Here is a 26,516-nt window from a genome sequence, read left to right as displayed (position 1 = left end):
TAGTGTGCGTAAAGTGAATGCAGTGTGTGTGTAGTGTGCGTAAAGTGAATGCAGTGTGTGTGTAGTGTGCGTAAAGTGAATGCAGTGTGTGTGTAGTGTGCGTAAAGTGAATGCAGTGTGTGTGTAGTGTGCGTAAAGTGAATGCAGTGTGTGTGTAGTGTGCGTAAAGTGAATGCAGTGTGTGTGTAGTGTGCGTAAAGTGAATGCAGTGTGTGTGTAGTGTGCGTAAAGTGAATGCAGTGTGTGTAGTGTGCGTAAAGTGAATGCAGTGTGTGTAGTGTGCGTAAAGTGAATGCAGTGTGTGTAGTGTGCGTAAAGTGAATGCAGTGTGTGTAGTGTGCGTAAAGTGAATGCAGTGTGTGTAGTGTGCGTAAAGTGAATGCAGTGTGTGTAGTGTGCGTAAAGTGAATGCAGTGTGTGTAGTGTGCGTAAAGTGAATGCAGTGTGTGTAGTGTGCGTAAAGTGAGTGTAGTGTGCGTAAAGTGAGTGTAGTGTGCGTAAAGTGAGTGTAGTGTGCGTAAAGTGAGTGCAGTGTGTGTAGTGTGCGTAAAGTGAGTGCAGTGTGTGTGTAGTGTGCGTAAAGTGAGTGCAGTGTGTGTGTAGTGCGTATATAATGAATGCAGAGTGTGTGTTTGTATAGTGTGTATATAATGAATGCAGAGTGTGTGTTTGTATAGTGTGTATATAATGAATGCAGAGTGTGTGTTTGTATAGTGTGTATATAATGAATGCAGAGTGTGTGTTTGTATAGTGTGTATATAATGAATGTATAGTGTGTATATAATGAATGCAGAGTGTGTGTTTGTATAGTGTGTATATAATGAATGCAGAGTGTGTTTGTATAGTGTGTATATAATGAATGCAGAGTGTGTGTTTGTATAGTGTGTATATAATGAATGCAGAGTGTGTGTTTGTATAGTGTGTATATAATGAATGCAGAGTGTGTGTTTGTATAGTGTGTATATAATGAATGCAGAGTGTGTGTTTGTATAGTGTGTATATAATGAATGCAGAGTGTGTGTTTGTATAGTGTGTATATAATGAATGCAGAGTGTGTGTTTGTATAGTGTGTATATAATGAATGCAGAGTGTGTGTTTGTATAGTGTGTATATAATGAATGCAGAGTGTGTGTTTGTATAGTGTGTATATAATGAATGCAGAGTGTGTGTTTGTATAGTGTGTATATAATGAATGCAGTGTGTGTGTTTGTATAGTGTGTATATAATGAATGCAGTGTGTGTGTTTGTATAGTGTGTATATACAAACACACACTCTGCATTCATTATATACACACTATACAAACACACACTCTGCATTCATTATAGTGTGTGTAGTGTGCGCAAAGTGAATGCAGTGTGTGTAGTGTGCGCAAAGTGAATGCAGTGTGTGTAGTGTGCGCAAAGTGAATGCAGTGTGTGTAGTGTGCGCAAAGTGAATGCAGTGAATGCGGTGTGCGCAAAGTGCGTGTGGTGTTTGTATAGTGTGTTTGTATAGTGTGTGTTTGTATAGTGTGTGTTTGTATAGTGTGTATAGTGTGTGTATAGTGTGTGTATAGTGTGTGTATAGTGTGTGTATAGTGTGTGTATAGTGTGTGTATAGTGTGTGTATAGTGTGTGTATAGTGTGTGTATAGTGTGTGTGTGTATAGTGTGTGTATAGTGTGTGTGTATAGTGTGTGTGTGTGTGTGTGTGTGTGAGTGTGTGTGTGTAGTGTGTGTGTGTTTGTGTATAGTGAAGGGATGCAGTTTGTGTATAGTGAAGGGATGCAGTTTGTGTATAGTGAAGGGATGCAGTTTGTGTATAGTGAAGGGATGCAGTTTGTGTATAGTGAAGGGATGCAGTTTGTGTATAGTGAAGGGCTGCAGTTTGTGTATAGTGAAGGGCTGCAGTTTGTGTATAGTGAAGGGCTGCAGTTTGTGTATAGTGAAGGGCTGCAGTTTGTGTATAGTGAAGGGCTGCAGTTTGTGTATAGTGAAGGGCTGCAGTTTGTGTAAAATGGGGGGGCATTTTTTGTTTTTGTTTCAGTCCCCCCTCCCTGCTTGTTACCTGACCAGGGAGGGGTGATATGGCATTCCCTGGTGGTCCAGTGGTGGTCCAGTGGCATGTACTGAGCAGTGGGAGGGCCCGCAGCAAGCTGTTACTTACCTTCCCAGCAGTTCCCTCCAACTCTTGTGTAAATCTTGCGGCCTGTGTGCCACGCGGAGCGTTGCCATGGTAACCCATGGTAGCGCTCTGGCAACCGCGGGACTCACAAGATTTACACAGGGTAGTTGCTGGGAAGGTAACCGCTTGCTGCCACCCCCCCAGGACCGCCGGGCTTGGTTTGTATTATCGGCAATATCGGTCTCTCTATTGGCCGATACCGATATTGCCGAAAATACCAAATATTGGCCGATAATATCGGTAAAACCGATAATCGGTCAATCCCTACTTCACTCCCACCTTTTTTTTTTTTTTTTAATTCTTTATTTATTTAATTTTTAATGAAACAAGGGTAGGGGTTACATATAGGAAGGGAGGTATCAAAAAGTACATTTGTTTGTTTTCATTGTAGCTATGTTGAACATGTTATACACATTACAGTTAAATTCCGTACAGGTTAACCTTTGTTAGGGTGCACATGTCGTGTAGAGGGCCTGAACCTTTGCCCTTCTGAGTGTCCTGGTGTAGGTGTTCTTGTAGTTTATTTGTGGTGGGTTGGACCTGCTGGGTGCTGAGCGGGGAGTGTTGTTATGGGCTGTTATGTTCAGAGCTTTTAGGTTCATGTACTTGGACTGCCAATCGTCATGTGTGTCAGAGGGGGGTTTTGGGTGAAATGTAACTTGGGGTAGTTATGTAACATGGAATTTGAGTTCCGTATAAAGAGCAAAGCTGTTGTGGGTTGTGTGGTAGTGTGTGTCTTTCATTGTGTCCCACCTTTTTTTGATTGCTACTTCCTGTCCTATTGTGTTTTACCCCCACCTCCTATAGACTGTAAGGTCCTCGTTCCTGTAATAATATTGTAAAGCGCTACAGAATCTGTTGGCTCTATATAAATGGCAATAATAATAATAATAATAATTAAGACATGGTACAAAAAATTGTGCCTGATAAGCTGCTGGTATAGTCACTGATAAAGAAACATAAGAGGACATGTAACCATCTCTCAGGCTTTGATTAGCTGTGTCATACTGGCTAAAAGGCAGCCATATACCAAGGACAATTGGTGCTTGAACCTGTGTGTGTAAATACCTAAAGCAATCATAGGAAAGAGACCTCTGCTGGTCATTTTTGATACATACATCCTGATCTTAACTTGCTTAGACTAACCTGATTTACATAAAACCTTAATAAATCTATTTAGTTTCCTCACAGTACACACCAAATACACAGCCACACTAGTTTTAATTTATTTAATCAATCGATTAACTCTCAGATTAATACAACTTGGAGGCTGACTTTTATTCTTATTTTGTGTTTTGTGATTTAAAATAGGCTACATTTGCTTGGAATCCTCACCGAATGCTTTTGTTTTCTGAATTAAATAACATGTATACATTTTATGAATTAAATTTTATTACATATATATTTATTTATTATATTTAACATTATTTTTTTTTTTTACGGTGTTTAAATTGTTAAACATCCGTAGAGTCAAATGATCAATGGTCTTCTGGTTTACGTACCTCTCTCTATATATGCAATGCTTTGTGAAAAGATGCATCCCAAGATCAGCAGCCAATAAAAATAAATTATCAGACAGTCCTAGATCTGTATATTATTTTAAATACATTAATATCTTCAGTTTTTGGTTACAACATGTACACAAATGTAAAGGATGGCACTAACTTCAACTTTTTTTTTTTTTTTTTTAGCCATTTTTGGACATTGTTTTGTATATCTTCAAGCTGACAAGTGCTATTGGAGCTCAGGTATTGTACGCGTTTTCTGCTTGTGTTTGTGTGTGTTTTACTTTTTTATTTTACTATTGTCTGATCTTGGCTCTTATGCTGCATTCTAGGGACCAGCAAGCATGATGGCTTACCTGCTTGTTTCTGGACTTTTCTTGACTCGTCTCAGGAGGCCAATTGGTAAAATGACCATTGCAGAGCAAAGATATGAAGGAGAATACAGATATGTCAACTCGCGGCTCATTACCAATAGGTCAGTCAAGCAAGAACAAAAGCTACCTATTTAGGAGGCCTGAAAGAACTACAAGTGGACACAATCGTGTTGCTTAAATAGATTGGATTTACTGCTGCATGTCAGAGAATATTTTTTTTTTAAACTTCTGCCCACATTGTGCACCTTTTGTATACTCACAAGAAGTGCTCCCTTTTGCAGTTCTGCAGTCTTTGCAAGTCCTAGCACCTTCGTGCTTCACATAGAGATGCGTTGGGATTATACAGCTCTAGGAGGAGATTCACCGTAGACCACCAGTGCTTCTCTATGTAGAAACATTAGAGTGGCTGAGATCATAATCCCTGATCAAAAGCACATTACTAATTGTATGTTGTTTTTTAGCTTGCCTCTCTTTCTCTTTGAAGAATCCATGATGGTGCTTTTTAGAATTACTAAGTTATAAAACGTCACAAATGTTAATAATGTATTTTGTTTTTAGTGAAGAAATTGCATTTTACAATGGAAACAAAAGGGAAAAGCAGACTATTCACGCAGCTTTCAACAAATTGGTAAGTGGATTGCTGCATTCAGAAATACTTAACATCCTCATTTTCCAAACTACTTTCAAAAGCCATTTACAGCCCAGGTTTTTCTGCACTGTTTGGAGTAATGCAGTGTTAATTGGAGCTCTTCCATGTGTCAAATTGATTGACATAATATGTTCCCCTATTTAAAAATCACCTACCTTTTCATATGGTAAATTGTGTTAGGGTGATGAATTCTGTTTTTAGAATAGTGGCAAATCTATTAATTATAAAGTTAAAGCATGTTATACTACTACCTCTTAATGTTGCATCCCAATTGTCCTTGCATGGTTGTTGTTTTTTTATTTTTTTCTTATTAATACTAATGTCAGTCACCAAGTGAACATTGCTTTTTATGAGCTCGGCTTAGATATGTATATATTTATTTGCATCACGTGTTGGGTTATTCAAGCACCCAATATGAGATACAGGACTAGCCAAAGAAACATTTTATAAATTGAAGCAATCCTTTTTTTGAAAAATGTTTAACTCTCTTATTCTTTCCTCGCCAGGTGGAGCACTTGCATAACTTCATTTTGTTTCGTTTCTCTATGGGCTTTGTCGACAGCATTATTGCCAAATGTAAGTTATAGTTCCATCAGGGAGAGTTTTAAGTGTAGCCTGTATATTGCATTATGCAGAAAAATATTTTTATTGTGTATATATAATTGTGTCCAAATAAGAGGTAGTAATTGTGGAAGAGTATGGAATACAACCTAAAGTTCAGTGGTTTTTCATTTTTCTCATACGTGTTAAAGTATTTATAAAATTGCATATATTACCATACTTTTAATGCTGTTGACCTATTTCAATACTGCAGATCTTGCAACTGTGGTGGGTTACCTGGTTGTCAGCCGTCCTTTCCTCACACCAAATCATCCGCGGCATCTGAAGAGCACACATGCTGAGCTGCTCGAGGTGGGTGCGGGAATTGGGCAATGTCGGACAACTCTGTGCTTGCAAAGCAGCATATAGTTTATGTTTATTGCTTCTCTGTTTTCAAAGGATTACTACCAGAGTGGAAGAATGTTGCTGAGGATGTCCCAGGCACTGGGCAGAATTGTGCTTGCAGGTCGGGAAATGACAAGATTAGCAGGGTGAGAGTGTGGGGTTTGGGACGTGCAGTGTTTTATCTACCTTTATTTTTTACAGAAATGGTTATTTGGGACAGCTTTGCCATGTATTGTTTACACCTTGTTTTTGAAAGAGTTAAACTGTGTGTATATGGGTTCGCTGTCCCTTCCATCTCTTGGTCTTCCACCTATTCCACCTTTTTTTTTTCCCCCCATTAGCTTTCCTTTTCCTTTTTTTTTTTTATAATGCAATCTCTAAATGTTTTTGTCCTTTCATCTCACCCATATGTTTTTTTTTTCTTTTTCTACAGGTATGTTTTTTTTAACTTAAGCTCCCTTGCCTGTCTGTGTTTTTACTTCCATCTGTTTTAATGCAGTATACATCCTTTAACCCCTTAAGGACCAAACTTCTGGAATACAATGGAATCATGACATGTCACACATGTCATGTGTCCTTAAGGGGTTAAACAACAAGTTGTTGTGAATTGAAAACTGAAATACAAAATTTAGGCAACAGTAGCTTAATTTATAAAATTAATCAATCAATTTGCTTAAATGTTGCAGTTTGGGAAATGATGCAATTTTGTTTGTATGATCTATGGTTTATGTCCTCTCAGTTTCTTCTTCTTATTACTTATTCACAAGCCATTATGCCCTTTTCATGTCATTCTTAAAAAGAGCAAAAAAAACCCAATATTTTTACTTTCTCAGGTTTCCTACATTTTATGTAATTGAGGAAGTTTTATTTACATTGTGTCCTGTGTAGAGGAACTGCTTATGCCTCTTCTTTCTGCAGCATACACTCCGTTGAGATTAGGTTTAGCTGAATAACCTGGATGTTTAGGCAAGGGTATGAGATGTGCAAATGACGACGGCCCATTCAATGGCAAGGGAACAGGATTTGATGCTCCCTAGCTTTAATAACAAAGCTACTTGTCATGGGAGATCTACAGATTTCAACAAGTGGCTGTGTCTACCTGGAATGCTCAGACTGAAGGATATTTTATCTAAAAATAGTACATTTAAATATCACTCTCTTTTAATAAAGTTTATGGCGATTTAAGGAACACTTACAATACAAATATGCAATTATGCTCATTTGCTGGCAGTTTTGCTGCTGATTTTATTTTTTACCTGCTTCAGTTAGGGCATATGGTGATTAATGTTTTTCTCGAACTTGTTCCTTATTTCTATTAACTTGCTAAAATAAACTAGTTATTAAGCTAATGATAACATTTGAAAATGTTGTTTAAGGATCATTGTGTACTGTACATTTGTTTTGTAAAGCCTCTTTCATTTATGTTGAATTTTGGATAACAATTTGTTTGAAATGATAGGACTGAGTGGCTTGTGAATGGAGCCTATACTTAAAAAATTACTGTTGCTTATCTCGGTCTTTTAACACAAATTTAAGCTCTCATGCACATTCCTTCATGTATTAACGATGCATTGTTTGCAAAAATAAGTTTCATGCGAACAACAATTGTGATCTAACAAAAATCTTTTGTTTGGCTCCTAGTTTCACAGCCAGGATTACAGAATTAATGCAAGTGCTGAAAGATTTGAACAGTGGGAAATACGAGCGGACTATGATTTCTCAACAAAATGGAGGTAACGACATAATCTATTGTGTTAAGAAAGAAAGGAAAAAAAGCATAAGTTTGAACGATTGAATAATCAGACTACCCATTTTTCCTTGAACTTGCAGATTTAGATGCCATACAGACCATCCCGTTAATACCTGGAAGTGGGAAAATTATCAATGCTGACAATATAATTAAGTATGTTTTTTTGGGGGTGGGGAATATAATTTTATAGTTTGTGCCTGATGTATGAGAAATGTTTTACATTTCCAGTGTAGAGCTGGCTGGTTTGTCAGAACTAGTAAGAATCGAATTACCTATTTATATTGCGTTGTCTATAATCTCAGTAATGATTTAGAAAGAATAATCTGAAATTGGAAAAGAGCCCGGTTTTGATTCAGTACGGTTAGGGTTTCATAATAAAAAAACAAAAACTAATAATGAAGCTAAAGTTTTTAGTTCCGTCCTTTTTCTGTAGATTGAAAAGCAGTGTCAGGGTTATTCACTAAAGTGAGAATTTCAAGGGAATTCAAAGTGAATTTTAAACTAGGCTAAAATAATTGGATTAGACAAAAACTCCAAGTCAATTCTGTGTTCAGTTTGGCTATTTTGGCCTTACATTTGAAATTCACGTTGAATTCTCACATTTGTGAATAATCCTGTTTTGTGTATTAAATGCATATGCACAGAAAAACCGTAAGGTAAAGTAAAAAAAATCTTTTTAAATGAGTAACTAAATCTTTTGATAAGTAAATAGAAAGCATTCCTTAAAAATAACAAGTTCTTTAAGAGTTACCATATTTTTTCCTCCCTCTAACATCATTTTCTTTTTTTCTTTTTTTTTTAATATAATTATTATACATGCTTTACATATAGTGACATCAACTTGTAATTTAAAGGAACTCTATAGCCACTATAACAACTTCATCTTATTGAACTTGTTATAGTGCCTTAAATGTTTCCCTACATGCTCCTATCCTCCAACGTGATACAGTTCAGCTGCTTGAAGACTTGAGAACACAGCATCAAGACACGCCACCACGCCCTCCTTGTCTCAGAGAGCTGGGACTGTTACTTCCTGACTCTCATACCATTCATACCATGACATCATCACGCCTAGTGTGCTGATGTAGACTATTTAGGACTTATGCCTGTTAATAAAAAGCGAAGAGTGGGCAGAACGGACAGTCTGCTCACCTCTCACGAATGTGTAGAACACGCATATGCACAGTGTCCCTCCACGGCTTCTCATATAAAATCGTTATGTTCAATGATTTTCTATGAGAGGATTTTCGTTGGTGGATCATCTCTGAAGACGTGCATGCACCTAGGGTCCGCAAATATTTTAAATGGGAACCATTTGATTGGACCCATGTCTTCTGACTTCTTGATGTCACAAGGGGTGGAGTGCCACAAGGAGGCAATTGATGATGCTGGAATAAAGTGTAGTAGATATTTTATCTAAAAACTGTTTTTTTTTATTGGGGGAGGGGAGGGAGTTGTTGCAAAACTCTTTGAGACTATATTAGAGACAAAGTATTTTTTTTTAATACCTTTTCAAATCCAATGCAGTTTTCCTTTAATAGAGAAGCAAACATTGAAACGCTTTTGTTACTAGTAAACAGTAAAGTAGATGTATATCTTTGCAGATACATGCTGGATTACTGTAACTTCCTTCTCTACCGCCTGTCTGGTCCCTAGGCTAGGTGCTACTTAGCCAATCAGCAGTGGGTCTCAGCAAAGCAGCAGTTTGCAGGGTGAGAGTTTTTTTGTTTTAATATTAAATCGGTTTAAGGGTCCTAGATAGACTTCCCTCTACCAATTCCATATAAAAATGAGTCATTTACTGCAGGTTGCAGCAAACTACCCTCGCCAACTTGGACAGCCTTCATTCTATACATTGAAGCATGTAGGCACCATAAACTGAATAAAATGCCACGAATCCTACTTTTTCATTTTTGCTGTCATGAAAGAAGTAAAGTTAAGAAAGTTCAGATGGCTTGAAAGAGTTAGTTTAAATTTGTCTAAACCGTTGTTTGTGTGGCTGAATCCATTTACTCATGTGCTCACAGATCATTACGTGCTCATTCTAAAACAGATGGTGAGGGATGAATTCAAGGACGAGGCTTTTTTGTTAAACCAGTGGAAAATTGTTTAACAAAAACATCACCTATAGCTGCCTAGCAGTGTAACCTGCATTAGTAGTTATGGTGCTTGCAGTGACTCAAACAACTACTTGATGAAGCAAACCTAGTCCTTTTTTTTCTCTAGTCTCCATTTGGAATGGGATTTGGGGGAATTGAGTGCCCTTTCTTTTATTTTTTTTTTTATTTTTTACTTTGTATTTTTTTTTTTTTTTGCATCATGGGAGTTGTATTTCAGCATTGGTCAATATTGGACTTCCCAGCCTTAAGTGAATAGGATTGTTCACCACCCAATGCTTGGTTACCACAGAGTTAAATAAGAGCAGGAAATCCATAATTTCATCACTAACAAACAAAATGCCTTTTCTCTTTATTAGTAAGTTTGCATTTAACTTGTAATCTGCAAGAAACAGTGTTAAACTGGTTTATATAAATGAAAGTTTATCGAAGAAACAGTCTTAAAACTATTCAAACTTTATATAAAGGATTTGTTTCTCTCATGTTTATTCACTAAACTCGGACTTGTGAAGAATTGATGAGGAATTGTATATTTCTGGGAAAAATAAGAATAGATGAATTTGAGTGATTTTTGTCCTGGAATTTGCAACTGCCTTTTGAATTTTCCATTATTCCCTTTTAAAAAAAATAAAAATAAATCCTTCAGTCTATGTTTACACTAATCAGACACAATTGAAGGGACAGCACTAAATTCAAGCACTAAAATCACTTTGTTTTAATGAAGTGATTTTAGTGCAGTGTTGAAGAGAAATAATACTGTTTATCTTCGCAATACCCATGTTTCATATGGCTGTCGATCTGTCATTAGAGTCTTCCAACTAAAATACATCCAGTAACTGAATCTATTTTATGTGCTGTAAACTGTTATGAAAAGCATTTTATTAGCGGATTGCCACAAATGCATCTCATATGCTGTATGTCCCCAGTGCTTCTCTATGAGAAACATTTAATAGGTCAATAGTCATAATGCTTGATTGATGACTTTCAGCGAGGGTGGATTAGGCTGTTTTGGTGCTATATTACAGGCAAGTTTACCTTTTTTTTTTTTTTGAGTGGAATAAATCTAAAATTACAAGGAATAGACTGGACTAAAAAAATATAGATTTCTAGATAGGGCTCTTCAAGCTGTGAGAGTAGCGTTTGCCAGTAATTTTGTATATTAATTGACATATTTGATCTTTTTATATATTTTTTTTACCTTTTTGTTTGACTGGTTCTTTGGGTTTTAAAGAAAGCAGGACAAGAATCCAGTGTTTAAATTCAGTATGAGAGCTGTCATACTTTTCAGTATGGCTGTCCTACTGTAAAGTAAAAAGTAAAACTCCTAGGAAAGCATTGATCTAATGGGTTCCATGCATTCAATATGTCTGAGTAAACTTAAATGTGTGTGCTGTGCTTGTTGAGCATGCATATTAGGTCCCCAATACTCCTCTTAGGAGCACTGGATTGGATCATCATGGAGTAGTCCATGCCTAATTTGTGTCGTAGTGGTAATTGGAGAGGTAAACCATGGGGAGGGAGCCTCACGATGTGGAAAAAGGTAAGTAAATCCATTTTTATTTTTTTTTTAACTTTTCTAGCAAACTGAGGAGGGCTATGAGGCTGTAAAGATCTAGTGACAGGGGCACTCAAGTGTTAGAACCTTTTTCTTTTCTTCAGTGCTCAAGATGATGTTTATCGTATGTATTTATTTTTCGTCTATAGCTCCACTGTTAAATACAATGCCTTGTTATGCCCGAATTCAGGCCCATTGCCTAACAATAAGATCATATAAAGTTGTTATGAGCTGTCTCCCTTTAGGTTATAACCAGTGTTCTATTATGGCAATCATTGGCCGCTTTAAGTCTCATATTTCTATAATTTTCTGAAAGCTCATTCCTTAAGCTCATAGAATTGTATTGTTACTATACTTCATGGCGTTAGTCTTGTATGCTATTTTATTGATATTATCTTCTAAATAAAGAATATATAAATCTCAGTGATTTGAAGTGGTTATGGTGCCCAGAGTCTGTATAGCGGTCTAAATTTGGGGAAAAAAGCCATGTACTTGGAAAGCCACTGCAATAGTTTCACAACTGACACTCTCATTCAATGAATTACCGACTGGATAGGCATCCAGTTTCTGCAACTCTGACGTCCATAGAGGACCCTCTGCACAAAACGCTTTGCCCTATTACCGGGGAACAGGCCAGGTGACTTCTAGCATCATAACAACAACAGAGTAATCTTTTACAGAAACACTTTAAGCACCAAAACCTTCTGTTTCTTAATGTAGTGATTTTCAAGTATAGATGTCCCTTTTCTCTGACAAAGTCAAACAACGACAATGAGAAACAACAATATTTATGTTTTGCTAAAAACATGGCTCTAGTGGTAGTCCCTTGACTGTGTTAATACAAACATGTATTCCTGACCCTGTAGTGCTAAACCCACTATTTAGGTGCCCCCCCCCCCCCCCCAGTCCCTCAGAATGGGTTAAAAATCACCTTATTTTCAGCTCTCCACGGGTCTGCCGCCACTGGCCATGCCCCCTTGGTGACATCATCAAAATTGCAGATTTTTAGCCAACAATGCTTTCCCATGGGGAAAGCATTGGATTGGCTAAAATCGGCAAGGGGGCGGGGCCAAGCGCCATTTGGCCAGTCAGCACCTCCTCATAGATGCATTGATTCAATGCATCTCTACGAGGAAAATTCAGTGTCTCCATGCAGAGCGTGGGGACGCTGAATGGCAGGGCTCTAAGGAGTGGCCACTAGGAGGTGTCCCTAGTGGCAATGTAAACACTGCCTTTTCACTGAAAAGGCAGTGTTTACATGAAAATGCCTGAAGGGAGCTATTATGCTCACCAGAACAACTACATTAAGCTGTAGTTGTTCTGGTGACTATAGTCCCCCATTAACACATTTGTTTTATCTTTAAGAACTCAAACCTGATTTACCGCTGTGGTATTGTGGAAGTTTTGTTTATTTTATATAGCATAAATATGGTGCTCACAGCCTGCTATTGCTGTCTAAATTTGGAGAGGCCAACATTGAGTGACAAGAGTGGTATTTTCGCAGGTTCTGATGTGAAAGACTCCTTTTATCATAGCCAGAATAATTCCATGTTGTGGTTATGGTGCTTAGTATGCCACTTTAAGTAATGATCTAGCCGTGTTTGCTGGAAAGTACCAAGTTTCAATAGAAATATGCATGATTTAACAGGAAATGGATTCCTGTGATAACACAGAAGTCCACAGAGAATTTGCAACAGTAATATTAGAAAAAAATGGTAAATACATATAGACATAAAGTATAGATACAATCCCATAACTGTTAATGTGACGACTTCAGTATATGCTATTTTACAAATGTTCTTTTTTCATATCCTTCCTTTACATTTCACCGAATTGCTTTCTTCTGTTTGTAGGTTTGATCATGTCCCTCTTGCAACACCAAATGGGGATGTTTTAATCAGAGATCTAGACTTTGAGGTAAAGTTTTTTTGTTTTTGTTTTGTTTTTTAAACTCTTTGACACACGGCTATATTTTACATTTTAATGCTTCTTAAGCTATAAATAGTGGCAGGAACTTAGGACATGGGAGTAGAGACCTTTTGGCTCAGTACAAGGGGGATTCTAATTAATTTGCTTATGTATTTTTTTATTCTTTCAAATGTATTCTTTTAATTGTCCCAGTATTTGCTGTATACATTTGCAGAGCTAGAATGACATTTTTGTAAGTTCACATATATGTTGGTTATGTGTATCTTGCATAAAGGGACACAGTAAGCACTATAACCATTTCACCTCATTGAATTGGTTATGGTACCGAGTGTGTCCTGGCACTGTCCCTCTAGACAGTGTAAAACCATTTTCGAGCAGTTTAACAGTGAATGAGAGTCCCTAGCTTCCCATAGTCCCGCCTCCACTGGAGATTTGGCTAAGGCAGAAATTACATTCTTCCTTCATACCAAAATGGGCACCGTGATTGGCTGAGAGTGTCAGCTGCCTGCTTTCAGCCTATCACAGATGCCCATTGTGTTCAAGCTAATGCATCCTCATTAGCCTGAACAACACTGAGGGTAATCAACTGCTTGGAACTCCTGCATAACACTAAAATATAAGAAAATGTTTAACACTCGATGGAAGGACAGCACTAGGGGACTCCAGACACTGCAGCCACTTCAATGAGATTAAGTATTTACAGTGCCAATAGAGTGCATCTATATCTGTCTAACATATATAATTTCATCTTTATCTGTCTGCTACTGAGCAGCAAAAGCACACATTTTAAAACTCACTCCCAGCTGATAGAGGAATTTGATCCCTAAACAGTAGGTCAACAAGAGTGCATTAATAAAGGATCACTATAGGGTCAGGAACACAAACATGTATTCCTGACCCAATAGTGTTAAAATCACCATCTAGCTCCCCCGGTTCCTTCATGCCTCCATAAATATTGCAAAGTCTTACTGTATCTTACTGAAGCTGTAACTCTGCATGTTGTTAGACTCAGAAACACAAGCAGTCTGCTGACATCTTAAGAAGTGGTAGCATGATCCAATCACAATGCTTCCCCATAGGATTGGCTGAGACTGACAATGAGGCAGATCCAGCACAATTCAAACACAGCACTGTCTAATCAGCATCTCCTCATAGAGATGAATTGAATCAATTAATCTCTATGAGGAAAGTTCAGTGTCTGCATGCAGAGGGAGGAGATACTGAATGTTTGGATGCATTTTAGGCAGCCATGACCCAGGAAGGATCTCGAACAGCTGTCTGAGGAATGGTTAGTGACGTTATCACTAGGCTGTAATGTAAACACTGCATTTTCTCTGAAGACAGTGTTTACAGCAAAAAGCCTGAAGGTAATGATTCTACTCACCAGAACAAATTCAATAAGAGGTAGTTGTTCTGGTGACTATAGTGTCCCTTTAAGGGCAAAATAGCCAAATTGGAAACCAAACCATACTTAAGACATAATTCTTAATGCCAGATTAGCACATGAATGAGTATTTCACAATTTTGTCTAAATCATATACCAATAGATTATATTTATATTTTACAACTGAGAACTGATTTTTTTATTTTAATTTTTAATCTAAGGTGAGATCAGGCGCCAATGTTCTTGTTTGCGGGCCTAATGGATGTGGAAAGAGCTCTCTGTTCCGGGTGTTAGGAGAGGTAAAAAAAACAAAACCTTAAAATTACCTTTCTTAAGAAAAATGTTACAAATTTAAATTAAAACTAATGCTGAGTGTCATGGGAAGGTTTATCTGCCAAGTCATGGTGATGGGGAGAGTGTGGGCATGAAGTGATTAATAGCACCTAGCCTCTGGCTAACTTATACAAGGGCATGCAGTGACACCAAATTAACCTGCAAATCGTACCTACGCCAGCACAGACTAACACTGCTGCCACCACCCACCCTGGGTCTGAAGTACCCAAATGACGTTCCAGTTCTACTTAAAGGCAAATGGTATAAATATATCAATCTCTTACACAATGAACAGTCTGGTAACCTGAATTTCAACCTTGTCTCTACAGGTTTGTGAATTCAGATACTACAGCCCAAATACAAAATCAGATTAATATTTTAATAATGAAAATACAAATTAATTTGACACACTGACAAAATTACATAAAAGAGCAGACCTGCAAAACCAAAATAAACGCAAAAGTCAGTTCTTAAAGTAAAATGTGACTTAAACAAAACACAGGATCTACACTTGTACAAGTATCCATGAGAATCTTGTGGTAGGCCAGTGGGAACTTATAGTTATGTCAGATGATCAAATAGAGTCCAAGAGTCATCCCGTTTAATCTGGGCTGGAATTCAGGCATATACAGGGGCGTACCTGGGGCAGATCCTAAATTTGTCACCCTGTTTTTATGTAGTGTTGACATTTGTATGTAGTGTGGTTTTTGAATACAGTGGTGTGTTTATGTATAATGGTGGTGTTCTAATACAGAGGTGTGTTTGTATGTAGTGTTGGTGTTTGAATGCAGGGGTGTATTTGTATGTAGTGTTTGCAAGATGCTGAGGTGTGTGTGTGTGTGTGTATATAATATACACACACTGACACACATTCAGATACATAGACACACATATGCACACTGACCGAAACACAGCTAAACAAACTGACACAAATACAGTCACGCACACATGCAGATACAAACACAGATACAGACGCGCACACACTTACAGATACAGGCACGCACACATACCGATACACACATAAAGATACAGACACACATGTATACACATGCAGATACAGACACAGTCACACATAGATACAAAAACTGACACAAACAGATACTTAGACACACAGATACAGACACACATACAAATACACTGATGCAATTACACAGTGCGCAAGTGTGTCTAGTGGATGCATAGTGTGTGTTTATAGGTGTGTCTAGTGGATGCATAGTGTGTGTGTGTTTATAGGTGTGTCTAGTGGATGCATAGTGTGTTTGTTTATAGGTGTGTGTAATGGATGCAATGTCTGTGTAGTGAATGCATTGTGTGTGTATACTGGATGCATAGTGTGTAATGGATGCATTATATGTGTATATGTGTGTATATATATATATGTGTGTGTGTGTGTGTGTAGAGAGAGGATGTAGTGTGGGGGGGGGGGCAGTGTGGTGGAAGATGAGTGTGGTGGGACAGGGTTTGGGTGTAACAGTGTGGGGGGCAGGAAGGTGACCGTGTGGAGGGGGCAGGGCTTGGGGGTGACAGTGTGGAGGGGGCAGGGTTTGGGGATGTCCATATGGGGTGGAGGGAAAAGGGTGTAGGAAGGTGACATGGGGGTGTTGGGGTGACCAGGTCTGATGAACAGTCTTTAAAAATTGGCTTATCCCACCCTGCTTCTTACCTGGGGGCTAGAAACGGGGGACATTATATTTCCCTGGTGGTCCGTTGGCATAGCAGACTCGATTCTGTAGAGGGACACAGCCAGGAGTCTCTATGTTCAATTGATAGCAGCAGCAGCTCTCCTCCTCTCGCATCCCGCAAGAGCATTGCCGCGGGTTGCTATGGCAAGGCTCCGGCATGCATTGCGCCCGTGTATCGTTGCCACAGCAGCCCGCGGCAATGCTCTTGCAGGATTCAAGAGGAGCTGCTGCCGACATAGATTGAACACTGAGACTCCTGGGCTCCACAAATAGGCAGCACAGATTCCTTACTTCAGACACAGGGGCGCAAGAAGCCGCCCTTGTCCAAGTGTGCCCCGGGCACCCCCTACTGATTGGCACTTGTGATGCTGGAACAAAATCATGCACCATGGTGTGTGACACTTGGGGGTGTGCTAGGATTTGACTGGTGCTGTATTGTTACTAATATGTTGAAAGTACACTGTGGGTATCTATTTTTGTAAATAAATAAATGTCTATTTCACAGTTGTGGCCTTTGTTTGGTGGACGTCTGACCAAGCCTGAACGAGGAAAACTTTTTTATGTACCCCAAGTAAGTGGTTTCAGAGAACTCCATTATTATTATTTTGGTTTTAAGCTCTCCAACTTTAATTTGTTTTCTGACTGGAGCCTCATTCCTGTTCTTGCTGGTTGTGACTAGGGATTTGTGCTGTCTCTGGCACAGATTTCCCTTACTTGATCCCGTTCACACTGCTGTTGATGGAGCTCCTGGTTCTCTGTTGCTGACAGGCTGTGTAACCACAGTGGAAAAACAGGAAAGGAGACCCCTTTGCTCCCATGCTGCTAAAAAAAAATAGGACTTTTTTTTTTCCCATTTGCGCTGCTCTATGTAACTCTGTCTTTAGTTTCATCCATCATGATTATTCACGAACGTGAGAATTCAAAGTTAATTTCAAATTCAAGGTCAAAGCAGCCGAATTGGAAGTCAGCTGTGCTCTGTTTGGCTACTCTGGCTTTAAATTCAGATGTTTATACCTACATCTAAATATATATCTATATCTACATCTACATCTAAATATATATCTAAATGTGTGTGTGTGTGTGTGTGTGTGTGTATATATGTTTTATTTTATTTTTTAATCTCCACAGATATTAAAGGTTGTTAATTTTAATGTTTGCTTTATAGAGGCCGTATATGACTTTAGGGACATTAAGGGACCAGGTCATATACCCAGACACTCAAGAAGACCAGAAACGGAAAGGTATATCTGATAAGGTAAGAATAAATGAGCAATTATGCTCAAATATCACTCATACATATTAGTCGTTGTTTGCAAATGAAACTAGTTTATGTAAGCTTCACATAATTTTTTTTTTTTTTTTTTTTTTTACACAAGGCAGTGTTAATGTTAAACAACATTATAGAAACAAATATGGACAAAACATCTTACTTTACTTTGCAGGTATTGAAAGAATACCTCGATAATGTCCAGCTGGGCCAGATTCTGGATCGTGAAGGTGGCTGGGACAGTGTTCAAGATTGGATGGATGTTCTCAGTGGAGGAGAAAAGCAGAGAATGGCAGTATGTATTTTTTTGCTCTGTGTGTATGTGTATCTGTGTTTTGCAGTTTGAATTTCAGGGTACATAGAGGAATCGAACATATGATCAGTTATTGGTTTGGTTTTGCTATGTTGCTCTTGTCCTTGCATGACCTTTGATTTCATATGAGTGTCTGACGCTCTTTTAATAATCAGAGTGTAATTTAAAATATATATAATTAATACACAATATTTTATTTTAAAATTGTGGATGCATGATCATGTTTTCCCTGACAATCCTGCTTGTGATATTTCATGACTGTTCCTGACAGTGCCTTTTGGGTGAATGGCTCCTCGTTGAGCATGGTTTGGGAGGGGGGGCATATATATTTGTGGGTCTGTTCACTTACTCATTGGTGGCCATTTTGAGGCAAAAGTCAATTTGTTGAAACATGTACTGGGAATTTTGCAAGCACAATGCATAGAATACATTTCCACACCTATAATGTGAAGCGAACTAGAAGCTGTCCTTGTATTCCGTCCCATTTGTGGGTGACTGATGTGCTTCAAAAGCAATAACATATAGAACTATCGTAGTAAAATTGTACATTTTAGAAATATCGCTTTGCAGTATGTCGCAGTAAAACTTCTTAATATTGGCGTTATTAGTATAATTCTGAATGATTTCTCAGTTTCTACTTCATGTCAATATGCCTTATAATGTTCCAGATGTGTGTACATTTTAATACCAGTTAATCTTAAAACGAACACTCCAACTTAAAACGAACACTCCAACTGATTGATAAAAATTATAATTATAACGTTTTAGTAGATATACCCCCAATGACAAAATTAATGCATTTAATTATGCATTTTTTTAATAACTAAAAACTGCTTGCAAAACCGCAGATCTCTTGTCTGTAGCCTTTGCAAGCCTTCCCCTTCAAACCCAGCCCAGATTTTCTGTGGCTGTCCAATCACAGACTTCCCAATGCAGCTCATGAGACGTTTTTGCAAGGCAGGTGCTCTGAGAAATGGCCTACCTCTTGAGTTTAGCTCCACTGACCTAAACAACCAGGAAGTAAAAGGACCTTTGCGTGATTATTAGCATGGTTAATTTATAAAATTGCCAATTTCTATTGGAATCAGCATTTTTTTTTTTCAAAATGAGCTAAACAAACCAGGACGTAACAGGACCGGTTGTCTGATCGACTGCTTTAGGGGTGTAACCAGGTTAATTTATAAAGGTTTACATTTCTATTGAAATAGTCACTTTTTTTCAAAGTGAAAAAAAAAGGACACACTCTTCACACATAAAGCACTTCTGTAGGCTGTAAGGGTCTGTAATGATCAAGTTATTCATTGGGAAGTATATATGAAGTACAGGTTGTTAAAATTGACTAATTGTAGCAATGCAAGTTCTCAATGCCACAGTTAATTGAACAAAATTGCAAATGATTACATTGTGCAAATGACTATATTTGCTGTTCCAGATGGCAAGATTGTTTTACCACAAGCCACAGTTCGCAATTTTGGACGAATGCACAAGTGCTGTTAGTGTGGACGTAGAAGGGTTCATATATGACCATTGCAGAAAAGTAAGTGCCTCAAACAGAAAATGCAGCTTTTCAGAAATTATTATTCTCCTAGAATCTTTCAAATGTAATATTTTGTTTTCCAGTCATAGAAACTGTGTGTTTGTATGTGTGTATTTTTTTCAATATTCATTTTGTTTATTATTGTCATTTAGTGGTTATCAAAACAAGTCAGTTTCCATTTGAGAGTTAAAGACATAAGCAAATAACATATAAAGAAATGCCACTGGTGGTATTGGCAAACTCCCCTTGGTTCCCCTGTCTCACTGCAATCTGATGCTTGCAGCCAGGGCTGCCATCAGAAATTTTGGGGCCCCTGACAAAGCACAAGGTCTGGCCCCCCTCTCCCCCGACCCCTCCCTCCCGGGCCCGCCCACGCCCTACCTAGTCCGCTGACAATGATGCGGGACTGAATGTGGTGTGTATAGTGGAAGTGAATTAGAACGTGTGTAATGGATGTAGTTTTTGTGTATTAGATACTGTTTGTGCAGTGAATGCAGAGTGTGTGTTTGTGTAGTGGATGCAGTGTGTATAGTGAACGCAGAGTGTGTTTGAGTAGTGGATGTAGTGTGTGTACAGTGATGTAGTGTGTGTTTGAGTAGTGGATGTAGTGTGTGTACAGTGATGTAGTGTGTGTTTGTGTAGTGGATGTAGTGTTTGTATGTACTAGATGAAATGCGTTTAGTGGATGCAGTGTCTGTAGTTTATGTAGTGTGTGTATTAGACGCAGTGTCTGTGTATAGTGAATGCAGAGTGTTTCAATTTGTGGTGGATGTAGTGTGTGTACTGTGAATGCAGGATGTTTGTGTAGTGGATGCTGTGTGTACAGGTGATGCAGAGTGTATGTTAGTGTAGTGAATGCAGTGTGTGTCAGTATAGTGAATCCAGAGTGTGTGCATAGTTTAGTGAATGCAGAGTGTGTGTTAGTGTGTAGTGAATGCAGAGTGTGTGTTAGTGTGTAGTGAATGCAGTGTGTGTTAGTGTGTAGTGAATGCAGAGTGTGTGTTAGTGTGTAGTGAATGCAGAGTGTGTTAGTGTGTAGTGAATGCAGAGTGTGTGTTAGTGTGTAGTGAATGCAGAGTGTGTGTTAGTGTGTAGTGAATGCAGAGTGTGTGTTAGTGTGTAGTGAATGCAGAGTGTGTTAGTGTGTAGTGAATGCAGAGTGTGTGTTAGTGTGTAGTGAATGCAGAGTGTGTGTTAGTGTGTAGTGAATGCAGAGTGTGTGTTAGTGTGTAGTGAATGCAGAGTGTGTGTTAGTGTGTAGTGAATGCAGAGTGTGTGTTAGTGTGTAGTGAATGCAGAGTGTGTGTTAGTGTGTAGTGAATGCAGAGTGTGTGTTAGTGTGTAGTGAATGCAGAGTGTGTGTTAGTGTGTAGTGAATGCAGAGTGTGTGTTAGTGTGTAGTGAATGCAGAGTGTGTGTTAGTGTGTAGTGAATGCAGAGTGTGTGTTAGTGTGTAGTGAATGCAGAGTGTGTGTTAGTGTGTAGTGAATGCAGAGTGTGTGTTAGTGTGTAGTGAATGCAGAGTGTGTGTTAGTGTGTAGTGAATGCAGAGTGTGTGTTAGTGTGTAGTGAATGCAGAGTGTGTGTTAGTGTGTAGTGAATGCAGAGTGTGTGTTAGTGTGTAGTGAATGCAGAGTGTGTGTTAGTGTGTAGTGAATGCAGAGTGTGTGTTAGTGTGTAGTGAATGCAGAGTGTGTGTTAGTGTGTAGTGAATGCAGAGTGTGTGTTAGTGTGTAGTGAATGCAGAGTGTGTGTTAGTGTGTAGTGAATGCAGAGTGTGTGTTAGTGTGTAGTGAATGCAGAGTGTGTGTTAGTGTGTAGTGAATGCAGAGTGTGTGTTAGTGTGTAGTGAATGCAGAGTGTGTGTTAGTGTGTAGTGAATGCAGAGTGTGTGTTAGTGTGTAGTGAATGCCGAGTGTGTGTTAGTGTGTAGTGAATGCCGAGTGTGTGTTAGTGTGTAGTGAATGCCGAGTGTGTGTTAGTGTGTAGTGAATGCCGAGTGTGTGTTAGTGTGTAGTGAATGCCGAGTGTGTGTTAGTGTGTAGTGAATGCCGAGTGTGTGTTAGTGTGTAGTGAATGCCGAGTGTGTGTTAGTGTGTAGTGAATGCCGAGTGTGTGTTAGTGTGTAGTGAATGCCGAGTGTGTGTTAGTGTGTAGTGAATGCCGAGTGTGTGTTAGTGTGTAGTGAATGCCGAGTGTGTGTTAGTGTGTAGTGAATGCCGAGTGTGTGTTAGTGTGTAGTGAATCAGTCACGGTTGTCACCCCCTGATGGCGGCTCTGCTTGCAGCTATAGAGATTTGTACACTTCAGTGTTGCTCTAAGCCCACATAATTCCCTTTCAGTTGAGGCATAGAGGGGCCATCCCCCTGCCTATACAAGTACTTGTATGACATGTGCACACATCCGGAACATGCACAGAATTTCAATACAGAAATAAGAAAGCTTTGCATTTAAACCTGGAAATGAGATGAAGTTGTTGGTATAGTCAGTGTTCCCATGGAAACTGGACAAAATCTGAGTCCTTTCATATGAATATGGTTTGATGAAACAGGCCACATGTAAATGAAAGGCCTGCCTGCATGAATTTCTTTCTGTTCAAAATCTTCAATAGAGCGTCTTGAAGTATTTGCTGATTTCTCAACCTATGTGAGGCAACACTACTTTGGATTAAATTCCAAGCAGACCATGTAACCTTTTTCCTTATTTCATCATAAAACCAATTCCGCTTTTGCATCATTAAAGCCACTTCGGCATGTTTACACTCTGCTTTTGAATACAGAGAAAATTATTTTAAAAGTTCTTTAGGCTTTGAAGCCAAGTCTTGTAACCATTCATTTTCCACTGTTTGCCAACTGTAAATTGCGGTCTTAAAAGTTAACTCATTAACTGCTGGATGACCTTGCACTGCAGCTTGTACTTACTTGCATGTTTATTATAGTGCCTTGTGTGTATACCTACCACGACTACAAACTTTTTATAAACTTGTCTGCTTAATTTTTTCTTATTTCTTCCTTATTCATGTAATGTTCTTGTCAGGTTAATCCTTGGATGTGCTGGTCAGTTTTTAAAACCAGTTCTGCCTTATGCTAATGTGATAAGAATCTATAATGAAAACGAAACAATATATGGATTTATTTATTTTTTTCTGGTGGCAGACATGCTAGTTATATCGTAATTTATTCCTACCCGTGGAGAATTACATTTCTGCAGTTCTACTTTAAAGAGGAACTCTCACTTCTGTGGAAATTAATTAATTGTATAAAACACTAAAAACCATCTGTAACTTTTTTTTTGTGTGTGTGTGGCTCCTTTTACTTTTAAATGTAGATTAAAGGTTTAGCAAGTGACATCACAATCTGATTCCGTCAAGGCACATGCAGGGCACACAGTGCAGGCATGGGAGAGAATAGAAACATTACTTCCGTTTTACCTCTTCTACTAATTGTGTTCAGAGGTTAAAAAAAGAATGGGGGGTGTGGGGGGGGGGGGGGGGGCGCAACATTTGTAACAGTGATTGACAGACAATGAAGTGACCGTTCCCCTTTAACATTTTTAGGGCCAATGACTTGGGATTTGTCTAACCTGGATTCGGAGTGTTTAATATAAAAAATACATGGATAATTATTGTCTATATTATATTGCCCAGCAGATGGTGCTCTCTGTGCTATAAAGATCAACTTTCACTCTGATATCATATAGTTGATTTCTTACGGAAATTGTGTGACCTGTCATGATTCCCTTTTATTCCAGAAGTTTGATCCTTAACAGAAGCTTAATGATTTAATGACTTTTTGTAAAAGGGACCCACTGAAATAAGTTGGCGGTCTTCAGTATTTTATTGATTGAAAAGCATTGTAAATGGCTAGATATTAAAAAAACAAGCAGGGCGGGAGATATGCCCACACATGAATTTGCTCACTTCCAGTGCATGAGGCAAACTGCAAAGACCTAAAACATTAAACAGTTATCCAGTTTATGTACAGACTAGTATGCTGAACTGTTGCTTTTTTTTTTTTTTTTTTTAACCAAACTATACGCTTGTCTGACGTTTCTTTGATGATGCCTAAGCAAGAATAATTGTGACTGATGCATCACAGGGTGGTAAAGTCACCATAAACACTGAAGGACAGTTGAAGTATGTGGGTTTTACTTGCCTCTGCTGCTTTGTCCACTCCAGTAAATGCTTAAGTAGCGTTTACTGGTGTAAGGGAACAAGGAACGGACACCTCCAGAGTGGTGGCCGTTCTACCTTAAAGGGACACTCCACTGACCAAATACAAAAAAAATACAAATCACTGTTTAGTAGTTATACCCCAAATGAAAACGTGCCGACACTTAATAATGCATTAACGCTTGTAAAAGCTGCAGTTCTCTTGTCTGCTTCATTTGTCAGCTCTCCTGTTCTAATCCCGCACAGACATTCTGTGGCTGTCCAATCACAAACTTCCCAATGCAGCTCAATGAGAAGTCTTTGAAAGGCAGGTGCACTAGGCAGTTATTTCCTCTTGAGTTTAGCTCCACTGAGCTAAACAAACCAGGAAGTGACAGGAATTTATAAAAGTTTAAACTTTTCTATTGAAATCTGCACTTTTTTCAGAAAGAAAAACAGAGGACACACTCTTCACATATAAAGCTTTTCAGCAAGCTAAAGTGCTTTAGGGGTCTGGAGCGACCCTTTAAAGTGCCTCAGGGTTATATTTTAGTTTGTCTACTTTTACAATTGAGCAGCAACTTGAAATATTTGCAATGCATTCTTTTTTTATAATAACATAGCTATACACCATGTTATCCCCCACAGCTGTATTACTGAAGCAAAAAAAATAAAAATTAAACTTGGTGGTAGACAAACATACACACTGCTATAAACATATAGGGTTTTAAGCAAGAGTTGGATAGGTTGATGCGTGCAGGGCAGTGAGTCTGTCCATAATAATAAATAGTAATATTAATAATAAAGTTCTAGGCCTTGGAATGGGTAATATTGGATGCAGGAAATTGCTCTTTTGCCGCACTTAATGAACTTTTGGAATGTATTATTATATGCAGTAAATTCATAGAGCCACAAAGGATTTAAAGAAATATGCAATATATGTTGAAAAATATACTGTTCTGCCATTTTTACTGAAAAGAGATTGCATGCCTTCCTCTGATGTCAATGCATTCCTTTTAAAACAAACTGATTTATATCTTTATACTTTGATCTCATAAGAGATTCCATATAAATTGAACTAGTGTATGTTTTGTAAATGTTCTGAAGCTCAACCTATGGGAAATAGTACATATAACTGCATTAATTTCTGTAAATATATTTTCCCCTTTGAAAACATTGCTTCTGACAGCAGATAATATCCAGTTGATCTACCTAATCTGACTGTTTCCTTTCTAAAAATCAGATGATTTATTTGTAATTTTGTTTTAATTTTGCCCTTGAATTATTAGGCTTTGCCATCCCAGCTGGTAGAATATTTCATCAAGCTACTTTAAAAAAACAAACAGAAATTCTTAGAAAACGCATACATTTTTACTTCCACCAGTTTCACGTTTTTTTGTTTTTGTTTTGTGTGATTGTTTTTCTCTCTACAGAATGACACCTTTTTATTGTACTCTTATTTCAATTACAACTTTCTGATCGTATAGACATCTTGTGCACATTTCAAAGAGCATACAATTCTATCTATACATAGTACTAAAGGATTTGCTAGCAAGTATACATAGGAAGACAAAGAAACTATTTAAAAAGAGGTTCTTCTCCCACCTGTTCATCAATTATTCGGTATAGAGTCTATGCTAAAGAATTGTTTGACAAGTGAGTGCAGAAGAGAACCCTCACCGGCAGTCTTTTTGCTTCCCACACATGGCAACCACTACGCATGCACTGTGGTATCTCCCTAGGCGACACTGCTATCGCCGGCTAGGGGGTATAGGAACGGAGTGATTAATATCACTCTGTACAGACGTCGGCATGCAGGCGATAAAGCCAGCGTGTCTGCATCACAGAGGTTTACTCTACTTGGGAAGCTTTCACAAGCGGGATAAAAGGGTATTGCAGGAGGAGTGAGGGCGTACTGAAGGTGTGTTTTACTGTAAAAAAAAAAAAAAGCTGGATCAGAGGTAAAGTGAGTGAATAACACAATTTTTTTTATTAAATACGTAATGTATTTCAGTGTTAAATGATGTATTTAATGCATTTGGGGGTGGGGTGATTAATGTTAAATTGAAAATCAAATGACTAGTTCACTTTAAAAAGACTGGCTTACATCAAGTTCAGTTTATCACACATCTCTGCTTCTGTTGAAAAGTCGGTCAAAAAAATCTTATGTCAAGCAATTCATAATTTTGCTATAAAATGAGGAAAAAAACATTTTTGTAGACTGCAAACTGACAATCACCTTTTTATTTATTTTTTGCATTCAAGGTTTATTAGCTTCATCATTGCTTACATCAGGAAGGCAAATATGTGCATCAAAGAAAATATGTAGCGAGACAACTTCATAGTATAATATAATTACTTAACAACATAATAAATAGCAAAGGTCAGCAACATAAGGTTTAGTCTAAGTATGTCTACATATGACGTCAGTGTCAAGGCGATATATACATTTAATAGCCATGTGTGCAACACGGTTCTGGAATTGGTGAAATTGTAAGTTCCATCACAATCTTTTACTATAGGTCAAAGTCTAATTATGGTTAATTTGCTAGACAATAGTAATAATTAGGCATTGTATGGTAGCCACTTTTGGCACAGTTTTTACATGTTATTTGGACCGTGCGGTCTTTCACTGCCTGTACACTGATTTAATGCATAATTAAGCTTGGTGTATCCCGCGCCTAGTATTTTATATGTGCAAAATATACATACATATGTTCTCAAGTATATCCAGAAGAAACCGAACCTCGGAATAAAACAGAGAATAAAAAACAATAGTGCAATACAGTAATTAAAATATTTTTGGCGGTGGTGAGTACAGCTATATATAATCCACTCACATTTATACGAGCTATAACAGAGC

The 26,516-nt window shown here is 38.1% G+C and overlaps 1 protein-coding gene across 2 annotated transcripts in view; it reads left to right on the top strand.

Moving 5' to 3' along the window:
* Positions 1-26,516, top strand: part of ABCD3 (ATP binding cassette subfamily D member 3) — a 76,613-nt gene that overhangs the window by 41,769 nt on the left and 8,328 nt on the right. For both annotated transcript variants that reach the window (XM_063428347.1, XM_063428348.1), the window contains exons 8-21: positions 3,855-3,911; positions 4,001-4,143; positions 4,601-4,670; positions 5,198-5,267; positions 5,506-5,603; positions 5,691-5,782; positions 7,278-7,369; positions 7,467-7,539; positions 12,912-12,975; positions 14,593-14,670; positions 16,892-16,957; positions 17,552-17,641; positions 17,829-17,948; positions 19,399-19,503. In XM_063428347.1, the coding sequence (XP_063284417.1) occupies positions 3,855-3,911; positions 4,001-4,143; positions 4,601-4,670; positions 5,198-5,267; positions 5,506-5,603; positions 5,691-5,782; positions 7,278-7,369; positions 7,467-7,539; positions 12,912-12,975; positions 14,593-14,670; positions 16,892-16,957; positions 17,552-17,641; positions 17,829-17,948; positions 19,399-19,503 (1,218 nt within the window). The remainder of the gene's footprint in view (positions 1-3,854; positions 3,912-4,000; positions 4,144-4,600; positions 4,671-5,197; positions 5,268-5,505; positions 5,604-5,690; positions 5,783-7,277; positions 7,370-7,466; positions 7,540-12,911; positions 12,976-14,592; positions 14,671-16,891; positions 16,958-17,551; positions 17,642-17,828; positions 17,949-19,398; positions 19,504-26,516) is intronic.

This window comes from Pelobates fuscus, chromosome 7 (assembly GCF_036172605.1).
Source record: "Pelobates fuscus isolate aPelFus1 chromosome 7, aPelFus1.pri, whole genome shotgun sequence".
In the NCBI taxonomy this organism is placed as follows: domain Eukaryota; kingdom Metazoa; phylum Chordata; class Amphibia; order Anura; family Pelobatidae; genus Pelobates; species Pelobates fuscus.
This window is presented reverse-complemented; position numbering and strand designations above follow the sequence as displayed.